The following is a 13,026-nucleotide window of genomic DNA, read 5'->3' as shown; positions in this document are numbered from 1 at the left end:
AAATAGATGAAAAGATAAGGAAAAGAGGAAAATAAAATATTTGAGAAATACATATAAAGAAATAAAATAGGAAAGAGAGAGCGGTTACCTGATGTGGAAGCGTGTTGGAGGTGGACTGAGGGAAGAAGAGACGAGAAAGGAAGAGGAAAACAAAGAATACTGTTTCGAAGCGCCATATGAAAAACCGAGAGGGCAAGATGTTGGATTCGTCCTTTTTATGATTAATGATTCAAGTATTTTAGTGTCACTATTTGAGTTTCCTCTGGCTAGAATTTTGAAACCATCCACAGGAAACTGCTCATTTAAAGTACTAAAATCTTCACTTGTATATATATATATATATATATATATATATATATATATATATATATATATATATATATATATATATATATATATATATATATATATATATATATATATATATATATATATATATATATATATATATATATATATATATATATATATATATATATATATATATATATATATATATATATATATATATATATATATATATATATATATATATATATATATATATATACTCATTAGAAGCGCATCTTTTTTTCACTGCACCTAAATATTTTCTTTTCTGCCGGAGAGATCCATCTCTAGCATCCTCCTTCCAACTTACCGCCACCCTACCCCCACCCCCCGTCCCGTCTCTTTTCCTGACATGACCAAACCACCTCAAACCACCTCAGTCTCGCTTCTGGAACTTTGTCCCCAAACTTCAATACCTCACACAGGAGTGTACGTGTAGGTGAAGGATTCTTGTTAAACTATCAGTAACATCACTGAAACGCTCATAAAAAAAAGTAGCATCCTCTGGAGCCTGTTCAAAATTATATTCCTTATTTAGACTTATTTAAACTGATACGAGTAATTAAGAGTATATATATAAGAACACGGAGAGCAGAGTCAAGAACAGAGAGCTGGAGAGTGAATGGTTTAGCATTAAGACAGGAGTGAGACAAGGGGGAGTGCTCTCTCCTTTGCTATTCATTATATACATGGACAGATGCCTGAAGGAAGTGTGTGTAAGGGAGGATAAAGAGATCACGCTGGCCTATGCAGACGATGTAGCTGTCGTGACAGGAAGCCAACAAGATCTTCAAGAGGCCATGACAAGATGGAATGATGTCTTAAATAGGGAAGGAATGAGAATGAACAAACAAAAAACAGAAATAATGAAAGTTGGCAGAATAAAGGAGGAATGTAATATTTACATAGAAAACGTTAAACTGAAGCAGACCGACAAATTTTGTTATCTGGGAGTACTTTTCGACGAGGAAAACAGACAGAATATAGAAATTTTAAATAGAATACAGAAGTATAATGCAAATGTCAATGCATTGTATCCCATACTTAAAGATAAGAATATTCCAACAAAAGCTAAAACCATAATATTTACAACAATACTAAGACCAGTACTTCTATATGGGTCAGAAACTTGGACACTGACAACAGGAACATCTTCACAAATACAAGCAGCAGAAATGAGAGTTCTGAGAATGATCCGAGGTGTGACCAGACTTGATAGAATTAGAAATGAAGAAACCAGAGAGAGATTAGGGATAACATCTGTAATGAAGATAATTGAAAAGAACAAATTGAGATGGTATGGACATGTCCAAAGAATGGAAGATACAAGATACGCAAGGAAGTTTCTGGAATGGGTTCCTCTAGGCAGGAGGCCGGTGGGACGACCTAGGAAGCGATGGATGCAGGAAGTTGAAGAAGCTACTGAACGAAGAGGAAGAAATCTACAAGAAATAACCAGAGATGAGGATTTCATGGATAGAGACCTTTGGAGAAGATTCGTAGAGGCCGGACACTGACAGGCATTGCCTACCTTGCGTCTGGTGAGAAAGGTGAGAAAGGATGTGTAAAAGGGAAAGAGGCATTGAATGGAAGCGAAAACTTGTTGATTACGAAAAGGAAGAAGGAAATGAATAATAGTGAATGAAAAGGGGAAAAAAAGGAGAATCCACGTGAATAAATTGGGAAGAAGGAAAGAGTAAGTGGAAAATGAAAGAAGAGGAAGTAGTAGGAAAAAGAAGAGATAAAAACAAAAAAAAAGCACAGTAGCGATTTGTTACGAAAGAGGAAATACGAAAGAGGAAATAAAGTACAAAGGAAAAACTATATAAACCCGATCACAATTCAGATTTAATTTCTTGCACGAGCTTGTTTTGTACTTTGTGTTGTGGTGGTGGTGGTGGTGGTGGTGGTGTTACAGGTGTTAACGGCTGTGGTTGTGTTGCTGTTGTTGTGTTGGGGCTGTGGTGGTGGTGAACCAGATGGTGTGGAGCTGCTGCGGTTGTTGTTGTTGCTGTTGTTGCTGTTGTTGCTGTTATCGATTTTTATATTGTTTTACAGAGAGAGAGAGAGAGAGAGAGAGAGAGAGAGAGAGAGAGAGAGAGAGAGAGAGAGAGAGAGAGAGAATGTTAAAGGAAACCTGGTGTGTCCTGGCGTTGACCACACTGAAAGGCAGGCATCTACTCGTAACTAGGAGTAGCCGGAGATTGTAGCAATCCGTGCCACGTAACAAGGAACATAATATACCATTTTGTCTCAATCCTTATTTATATTTCCAGTTAACATTACTCACATCAGTGTACTACACACTCTTGATCCAATGGGCATATTTGTTGCTCCAGTCCGGCACTACAATCAGACTTGTAATTAGAACCAGTGGAGTTGGCACCCCACTTTCCACACGATCAGCTACACTGCCCTCACGCTGACACCACTCGGCCCTACTCGTCCACTTGGCAACCGGTCGCCGTTGGCTGCTAACTCCTGCAACCATACATCAACATAACCCCTTAATATACCGTCATAATGCCCCTGACTATTCTTACACAACCCTCACAATGCATCGCCCGATAATGGACAGTTGTTACCTAGCCCAACAATCCCAATTCACTTTGTTCTCCTCGATAATGAACATTATTTATAGAACCCGTTAAACACACAATGGATACTTAACACTTAAGTGTAGTTATCAATGCCTCCGAATAACACCTTATCCATATACTTAGTGCCACGAAGATTACTATAGAAACAAACACCCAACATACATTTCCGTGCATCCTTTAACACACGGCCAACAGCAAGATTTGAACGAGAGAATAACCCACATTCTCCAATAGCCCGTCCTTGGGTCGACACAGGGCAGTGTCCAGTGAGCCACGCTGTCTCACAACTAAGTTACTGCATGACTGACCGCAGTCCTCTCAGTGCTCTGACCTAAGCCTGGTCACGTCTTCACTTCCTCAGTACCAAATCATCGACGCACACCTCAAGCTCCAATTATACTAAATTACAGACGACTCCTCAAGGCATCACGTTGTGGTGAGTTGAAGCACACACCAACCATACATACCTTTCATTTCCCCTGAAGACTCAGGGCTCAGTATTACATACATGTATGTGAGCCAAGCTGATCTGTATCATGTTTGGCTGAACTCTGTAACAACTTTGCTGGGTCACTTATCTGAGTGCCTGGCAAACATTTGAGCCGTGCAGACATCACTGCTGCTACAAGCCACTCAAGTAGTCACCAACCACTACACTTCGCAGGTACCTGCCACACACACCTTTGATTATGCTTGTACTGAAATCACACCAATAAGAACGTCTTATTTTCACCAGTTTGCCAATAATGCTAGTAATAAATAAATTATATATATATATATATATATATATATATATATATATATATATATATATATATATATATATATATATATATATATATATATATATATATATATATATATATATATATATATATATATTAAGGTAAGCAAGGATACACCAGACTTCCTTCTTCATTTATTGCAACGTTTCCAGGTGTAAACATTCTCCTTCTTCATTTATTGCAACGTTTCCAGGTGTAAACATTCTCCACCTTGCAGGCAGCAGTTGGATGAGCAAGTGAGGTATGCTAAGATGGAGCGACGGAGACAGGAAAAGGTGACATTGGGAGGCAGCCTTGGGACATCCTTCTCTGGCAGGTGTGGTGCAGGCCTGGAGAAGGTGAAGGACAAGCGAAGAGCCTCATTAAAGGTAAGATGGAATAATGTAGTCAAATTGATGAAACAAATGAGGTGTTACATTTCGATAGTTAAAGTCAAAGTATTGATGAATAGTCTAGAATTCTGGCCCATAAAGTTGAGATTGTTCACAGAACACTGGTGACTTAATAAAGCTAGTTGATAGTAATTAATACAAGAAATATTTCACCTCTGAAGGTTTTCCAGTACATACATACATCATTATAAAAAAATGCTATGCAAGTTTGAATGGATAGTCAATCTTGATTATATCAGAAGTTGAAGTTTACCATTTAATCAAGAGGGTAAATAAAGTCATGTATTATTGGTCACTTGGGATATGCAAACTGAAGTCTGCAGACCAGTGTGTCTTGCAAAATATTTTAATTAAAGTTTTTTTTAGATTTACATGTTTTCTTCGATGAATGTGTAACTATATCGTAAGCCACACAATGTCCTCCTTTCTGGTAAATTTGTCGTAATTTCTTAGTCCCTTCCCTTTTTAGAAATACAGTCCTTCATTAGAAAGCAGCAGCATTCACTCTCTGATCTGAAGATGATCAAAATCTGATAAATGATAACAAAGGACTCATTATCATGTATTTGTTAATAATCAACACTGTTCACAAGGAGTAATACCGCTGTACGACCAATACTGCTGTTATATATATATATATATATATATATATATATATATATATATATATATATATATATATATATATATATATATATATATATATATATATATATATATATATATATATATATATATATATATATATATATATATATATATATATATATATATATATATATATATATTATCACACACACACACACACACACACACACACTTTCATACCTTGTGATTCGATCGTCCTTCTATTCTAATAATTTGACCAGGATTGGCGAACAAATCTTGTGGTCCAATTCGACTGCGGTCCTCCAACTGGATCACAAACATCGGTTCAGGTTCAAGTGACGCCACTCACGCCGTCAGTCAGGCAACTACTGTCATCCACGTGAGTGAATGTATTACTTGCTACTCGTTTGATTTACTGGTGTGTTGTGGATGAGGCTTATGATACGATAAATACCAAATGTACACTATCGTCTGCAGTGGTGACTCATTACTGAACCAAGGTCGTTCGTTGACTGACCTGGTGGGCGACGCAGGTGGCTGAAGCACACACTGTGTGTGTGTTGGTCTCTCTCTCTCTCTCTCTCTCTCTCTCTCTCTCTCTCTCTCTCCTTCATTCTATGTTATTTTCGCTTCGTCCTTTCCCACTCTCTCACTCTCGTATAATTCCATATCCATTCTCTATCAGTTGCATTCTATTTAGCAGTTCTCAGGTTTGTTCTTACACACACACACACACACACACACACACAGAGAGAGAGAGAGAGAGAGAGAGGGCATAAGCTCCCAGGTGACACACTGCACACAACCACAATGAAGCTTTACTACGTCTATGCTCTGAAACATTTCTGGCCGCACCTCCACTACATTCAGAAGGGTGTAATTGAAGTTCTACGGCCCTGTATGCCTGTATGGGTGTATTTCCTTTTTATGGTTGTAGTGGCAGATTACTACTAGGATTTCTACATTATCAACAGGAGAAACACTCTTGAGAACCGGGCTAATCATCTCTGTGGCCTTTGAAAGTAGAAAGAGTGGAGTGAAAGATTGGAGGGTTTCTGAATACTGTCTCTAGTGCAAAGGTGTTCAAGCATACTGGTCCAACGTACGCTTAGCTAGGTAGTAGTATTCACCAACTTCTGCCATCCACTCCTGAATGACCCAAAAAAATCAACAGAAATGATAATATGATTCATTGTGGAGGTATTAAAAGTATTTTTTTTAATTGCATTAAATTATTATATATAAGCTAAAAATAGAATCTAGAAATTGGTCCATAAATATATTAATAATATATTAATAATAGTGTATATATTTTGATAGTGATGATAATACAAGTTAATTTATTTCTTTATTATTTTTCGTTTTCTTGTTACAAGATTAAAAATATACGCAAATTAAATAATAATAATAATAATAATAATAATAATAATAATAATAATAATAATAATAATAATAATAATAATAATAATAATAATAAGGGAATATTATTATGAATATTTTCCATTCATTTGTATATTATTTATATATTTTTTTTAGAGACTTCCTCCTCCGGGCTGTTCACAGTAGTAATAGTAGAAGTGGTGGTGGTGGTGGTGGCAGTAATAGTAGTAGTTGTCATGGTATATAGTGGTTGTGGTGGTGGAGGTAGTAGTAGTAGGTAGCAGTTGTAAGTAGCAGCAACAATAGTAGTAGTAGTAATAACACTTAACAGGAACATTCTAAGGTTTTATCCTTGCAACACACACACACACACACACACACACACACACACACACACACACACACACACACACACACACACACACACACACACACACACACACACACACACACACACACACACACACACACACACACACACACACACACACACACACACACACACACACACACACACACACACACACACACACACACACACACACACACACACACACACACACACTTCCTCTCTCTCTCTCTCTCTCTCTCTCTCTCTCTCTCTCTCTCTCTCTCTCTCTCTCTCTCTCTCTCTCTCTCTCTCTCTCTCTCTCTCTCTCTCTCACAGACCCACAACCCCACAGTATGTCCCCCACAGTACGTTGACGAACCCACAGTCACTCCCTACAGCCTATCACAAATTTTCTCTCTCTCTCTCTCTCTCTCTCTCTCTCTCTCTCTCTCTCTCTCTCTCTCTCTCTCTCTCTCTCTCTCTCTCTCTCTCTCACATGCCTAGTAGAAGAACCTGGTGAGTCCCCGTCAGAAACTTGAAAACATTTTCTGTTCCAGCGAGAGCTCGCGAAAGACTTCCCAACACATGCGAGTGACTGGATGGTCTGGGAAGTACTCACCCTGGAAACACAGTGAGGGATTAATAAAAGGAAGGACATTGGCATTTGTGTGTTAATTCATATTGCTGTGGTGTGTGCAGGGAAGGACTGGGTAAATATAGGCACCAGAAGAGGTGAGGAGTGTATGCGAACTGAAGGCAGGAAGTGAAGGACTGGATATGAGATAGAAGAGTGATAGAGACGAAAAAGGACTAGATATATAGACACAGGGAAGGACTGGATAAATATTAGAGAAGGCGACAGAGGCAAAGAGCGTATATTATAATTAATAAGGAAAAAATAAGTAAAATGAATGAGAAGATGAAATAGTGAAGAACAACTAAAAGGAATGATATACAGGTGAAAACACACACAAACGACCCTAAATTACACACAGCCAACCTGAAAACACTGCCAAACACCCAAAAACACTCCTAAAAACACACACACCCAAACACATCCCAGTCCCACCTTAACTAACTTAATTTTATATTCAGCATTCTTTTCCAACTCAGTCCAGAAATAATTTTCATTGCCGGTGACCAAGTCCATAAGTTCCACTGGCTGGAAAAGTTTGAGCACTACCGTCCCACACCCTGCAGAAGCCATCATGAAATGCCCTGTACTGCTTGTCAATGCTTGTGTTCAGCCTGTAGTCCACCAGCAGGTCCACTTACTCCTGCCTGTAGAAGAGAGACCCAATCAGATGCCAGTTCCTAGATACAAAAAGGGGGCATTTAATTTGAAGGGTGTGTTGAAAGCTCCCTCCTGCAAGAGTTCAAGTCATAGGAAAGAGGGAATACAAAACAGGCAGGAAGTTCCAGGGTTTGTCAGAGACATGGATAAATGACTGAAAATACTGGGTAACGCTTGCTAACTTAATTTTACACAAAAGTTGGTCGGCTGGAAAAAAAAAAAAATCTTCGTCATTTGCGTGCTATCAAACCAAGTAATAAAATATTAGGAACAATTTTAGCAACCATCATCAAGCAGAGAGCAAGAAAAATGGCAAAATTAGGTAAATACTGTGTACATTATTTCGGGTCTGGGATGTATCACCACCCTTTTTTTTTCCCCTCTCTATATGACCTTACTGTATCCATTCAAGTTATACAGTTAACATACCCGTATATAAATTCTGGTACACATGAAAGCAACAACCATGTTTTGATGCCAAATGTTAGCGGGGCACTGGTAAAGACTGTTGATATTGTGCGTCTCGACGTTTTCCCTAAGGTGCCGCTGGTCTGTTTACACCCTGTCTCCCAATGTCTTCCCGAGTTGTCGCTTTCTTCTCTGAACGTACAACCCGTCCTTTCACACCTTGGTTCTTTCCTGACATGTTTGTACAACAACCACAACACATGTACAGACTAGGGTTTTACAGCAGCACTACAAACTGGTATCTGTCGCCTCAGGTTTGTTGGGTGTTTTGGAGAAACCGGCGTGTCTGATATCGCTCAGTGTTTCTTTCGTCTCCGCGCGGTTTAGGCTGTCACAATATCCTGTCAGTACAAATAATACTTGCTCGACTCTCCTAGGGAGTAAATTTGCAGTTTCAACCAATGCTTCCATCCTCTTTATCTTTCACTAAAACCAGGAAGCATAGGAACCTGGTGGGATTATTATTATTATTATTTATTTATTTATTTTTTTTTTTGTGTGTGGGGAAAGCCGAAACGAGGCATCTTTGACATTCCAGAAAAAGTTTAAGGATGACAAACATCATATTTCCAAAACGGGATTTTTCTATATTATCTTAACCCAACGTAACCAACCTAACCTAACCGGGGAGAGCTTCGTCCCTCTTGGACTCTCCCTTAAGGTCACTAACCTAACCTCCTAACCCACACACAAGGTAAACTGACGTAACGTAACATTTTGCCACCTCCTACATTGTCAGTCATCACTACATACCAGTAGTAATTACTTAACGAAAAATACCGGAAGAATTTGAGGGAACTTACGGTAAACTGCCACTTCATATATTGACAGCCAGCACACGTCTCTCTTCCGTGTCCATGGTGAAAGTGACGCACCACAGACAGTCCCGGGTGCTCCTTCCTCCTCTAAACACACGTGCCTACATGTGATTGGCTGTCAAATTTCCGTGTGACCTGTTTCGCAGCAGGTAACTCCACGTCATCACAAGTCTTAACACGTGTGTCAACGTCACGTCACCATCGCGCACGCGCACTGTTGATGACAAACATACGAACACACTCACCATCCTACGAGACGACTGCTGGCGGACCTGAGCTAGAATTGACTTGATCTTTGACATTCTCATCTGAAGTTGTTATTAATTTCCGACAGGGTAAAATAAGGCTAGAAATGCTCCAAACAGTGAGATGTAGACCCTGCCAGGGGCTATACTTACGTACAGTGTATTGATTGAAACTGCAATAATGCCTTTTTTGGATTTGCTAGATAAAACATGAGTCCCTGTAGAAACCAGTGGAAAATATTTCAAACTAATTATGTGGCAGAAGACTAGAAATAGATATGAAAACACTGAGAGCCTTGTTGCGAGTATTTAGCTTATAATAACTGTTGTGTAGAATGTGCATCACCAGATTCCGTGGAAACTGTTACCATAAACACTTAGGATCAATGTTTTGTAGCATTTAAGTACAGTGCATCAAGATGTATCACGAGAGGCGGTTTTAGAATGTGCTTCTCCAGATAGCGTTGACCAGCCCCTGCATTAACACAGCCGGCGATCACCGCATCCATCCACCCACTCACCCTTCCACCTAACCATTCACTCACCCATCCACCTATCCATCAGCACATTTCATCCATACACAGAGCAATTAATCCACCCAACTGGCTATCTACCCAATCCACCCTTCCATACACCCACCTACTCCCACATCCGTCCTTCAGCCGAAATAATAATAGTGCTATGCCACCGACAGCAATTACTACTACTACTACTACTACTACTACTACTACTACTACTACTACTACTACTACACTCATTTTCACACTTCCATTCCTCATTTCTTCCTCTTCCTTCTACTACAATCAACGCATTTCAGTCTGAAAACACATGTAAATTCCTGGAAAACCCTGGAAACTGAGGGAAATATTGACAAGGAGACACGGGGAGGCAGGAGGGAAGGTCTCCGTCTGGGTTTGATGACGTCATGAGTTCAAGGCGGGTGCTGTGAACGGGCCTGTATCCTTCAATTTACTTAAGGCATTTTGGAGGTTATTTATCTTATTTTCGTGGTTGATTCTGGCTTTCCTTTACGTATAAGCGTGTATGTATAAGCCTGGGAACTTTATTGAAGACAAAGTCTTCTGCACTTCTTCAAGTGCTTCCTTGGTGTCTTCATTCCCAAATCTTTTCACAAGAATGACTAAACTTTCTGCCACGTGGGAAGAGTCAGGAGATGTTTGTGGAGAAGCCTGTCAAGGAGAAGGAGCCTGCGCTGGAGGGTGACACTCTCTGCTCTTCGCACATCGTGGGTATTACTCCCCTCGTATCTTCTTTTTCAGTTGCAGAATTCCCTGTTGCAGCTCTGCAAAAAAAGCTCCCATCGGGGAGATTTTCTCGTCCTAGTGCCACTCCTGCCAGCCACGTTCTATTTCCTGCAGAGTGGCAACACCTGCGGCACAGCTGACATGCTGTGCTCTGCAGCTGCAGCTTGGTGCTTTCAAGGTACTCCATTTTCCCCCACAGTGCATGTGCATATGCCATCTGTGAGGTCAACAGAATGACCTTGCCCTGGTGTTGATTGGCTCTGCATCTCGTACACAGCACCGCCCACAGGTGTCACCAGTGCAGCAAGGATGGTGCTGAAAGTAGCCACAGTCTTCATGCGCCGCCTCCCCAGTGCCACTTCTATCAGCCTGTTCTACACAATATTCACCAAGTCACGCACGCAACACACCATTATACGCTCCCACCCAAATTCTGTCATGACCGCCATGTGTGTTTGCTTATTTAATCTTTCGTTTCATTCTCTCTCTCTCTCTCTCTCTCTCTCACTCTCTCTCGGCAACAATTATTGCAAGGGACCGTGTTCTCAAACAATTCAGCGCCTTATCGTGACTACTTACGACAAGCTGTAGTGGAAATGATTGGGATTATCGAGAGAGTTTCCATGATTAAAGCGATAATTTAATGAGGACCAATCAGAGAAACACCAATGGAAACAGGACTAATAATCTAATATGGGTTTTGAAAAATTCAGGTGAGAGCCCGGGCACTGTAAAGTCTGCGTTTTCTTGAATGTAACAGAATCGGGAATATTTCAGAACTTGAGAAATATAAGTACTTGGTATCACGCAGGCATCCTGGCAGCTCGCGGTGGATTACCACAACTCATCTAGTGCCCACGCCAACCATCACCACGCCGGACGCAGCTCTTCACACTCAGCAGACCCACTGCCCTCGTGCATCACGCTGAGGTCATCCCCCGCCTGGATGAAAGGTATAGTCATATTCACTAATCAAATAACATGACGTACTTCTTCTTTCGCCGTTTCCCTAAATGTGCCATGTACGAGTCTCCTCCTGTTGTTTCTGTCCCTTGCATCTTTCTCTGTGACTCCCTTCCTTTGCAGTTCTATCTCTCTCTCTCTCTCTCTCTCTCTCTCTCTCTCTCTCTCTCTCTCTCTCTCTGATAGTATGTATGCAAGTTAATTTTCCTTCCTTATTATTGTTTATCATTTGTTTATTTACTCATTGATACATACGCTTCTTGTCTTTCTCCTGCTTGAGGGCCTTTGTTTGGCGTCCTCTGGCAAGCCATGAGTCACTGTTCCGTATTCAGAACCGCTCTGCTCTCTCACACAATTATTTTCCAACGCCATAGAGATGACTAGCCGGGTTCTAAAAGAATGTCACCTTTCAGTAATGTAGAAATGTTAATCTGTCAATACAATCATAAAAAAAAAAAAAAATCTTCAAAAACCCGTGGAGGCTTATGAAGGCTTCAGCGTGACACGGTTCAGTCCAGATGGTTTCCTTCCACCTAAGACTTGAACCTCTGACACTTTAGCTTCACATCCTTTCGGTGACTCTTACTGTCCTGCTGTAGTGGAGCTGACCGGCCTTTCCACAGCGCTTATCATGATTCATGCGATAGTTGAACAAAGGATTCTGCACCGCCAATAGAAGCACCCATGAGAACCCAATTAACCATGTCTGTCGTCCGCGTTATGACTAGCTGGCTGGTCACAGTAAAAATGGAGCAGCGGTGGAATAATTGGTTAACTTTGGTTAGGTTCGGGTAGGTTAGATTCGGTAAGGTTAGTTTAGGCTGGGCTCCCTTGGGTTAGGTTCGGTTAAGGTGGGTTCTGTTCGGTTATATTAGATCGGGGTCTGTTCTGCTCGGATAGGTTCGGTTAGGTTTGGATTCTCGTCAGGATTACTTTCAAAGGCCACAAAGAGGATGAGTCGGGTTCTCACGAAATGTTCTCCTCACTAGAACCATGAAAACGCTGGAAAGCCGCGATGACGTCCTTAAAGACTGTCAGATGCACCTGAGGTAACACTCCCAAACATTTGAGAATACGGACCAATGATGGCTGATATCATTTCACGGGACTGGCTGCGGCTCGGTGTGTACAGCGCATATAAGGCACGCATTCAGAAGCGCTCTTCTCTCTCACCACCACTGTTTTCAAAGGCCACAGAAACTATTAGCTGGGTTCCCAAGAATGTTTCTCTTGTTAATAATGTAGAGATCTTGTTAATCTGTAACTAGAACATTATATATATATATGTATATATATATATATATATATATATATATATATATATATATATATATATATATATATATATATATATATATATATATATATATATATATAATTTAAAAAAATGATGAAAAACCTGTATAACTTCATCTAGATTCTAGAGCCTTTTGAAATTAGTGAGGTGCGGCGCAAACATGTTTCAGAATACGGTCCATTGCCTCAAGGGTTCGATCCTTGGCAAGCCTCAGTAAAGATCTATATATGTTACCTTTTACGGCAGGCT

The 13,026-nt window shown here is 40.2% G+C and overlaps 1 protein-coding gene and 1 long non-coding RNA gene across 6 annotated transcripts in view; one reads left to right on the top strand and one right to left on the bottom strand.

Annotated features, from left to right (window-relative positions):
* Positions 1 to 3,836: 3,836 nt before the first annotated feature.
* Positions 3,837 to 13,026, bottom strand: part of LOC135097156 (uncharacterized) — a 30,417-nt gene continuing 21,227 nt past the window's right edge. The window contains exons 3-5 of one of the 3 annotated variants that reach the window (XR_010265423.1): positions 7,497 to 7,708; positions 6,941 to 7,047; positions 3,837 to 4,044 (exon numbers count right to left, since the gene is read on the bottom strand). This is a non-coding gene — a long non-coding RNA (uncharacterized LOC135097156). Of the gene's footprint in view, positions 4,045 to 6,923; positions 7,048 to 7,496; positions 7,709 to 13,026 lie in introns of all 3 variants that reach the window. The other 2 variants (XR_010265422.1, XR_010265421.1) reach the window with 2 other exon arrangements.
* The window catches only part of LOC135097148 (uncharacterized), a 13,691-nt gene continuing 11,780 nt past the window's right edge, over positions 11,116 to 13,026 (top strand). For 2 of the 3 annotated variants that reach the window (XM_063998921.1, XM_063998920.1), the window contains exon 1: positions 11,116 to 11,470. Coding sequence is in view for 1 of the 3 variants with exons in the window: in XM_063998922.1 (XP_063854992.1) it covers positions 11,464 to 11,470 (7 nt within the window). In the remaining 2 variants the exon portion in view is untranslated. The remainder of the gene's footprint in view (positions 11,471 to 13,026) is intronic. The other variant, XM_063998922.1, reaches the window with a different exon arrangement.

The sequence above is a fragment of the Scylla paramamosain genome, unplaced genomic scaffold, assembly GCF_035594125.1.
Source record: "Scylla paramamosain isolate STU-SP2022 unplaced genomic scaffold, ASM3559412v1 Contig13, whole genome shotgun sequence".
Lineage (NCBI taxonomy): Eukaryota > Metazoa > Arthropoda > Malacostraca > Decapoda > Portunidae > Scylla > Scylla paramamosain.
Note: the sequence above shows the minus strand (reverse complement) of the source record. Positions and strands in the feature narration are given on the sequence as shown.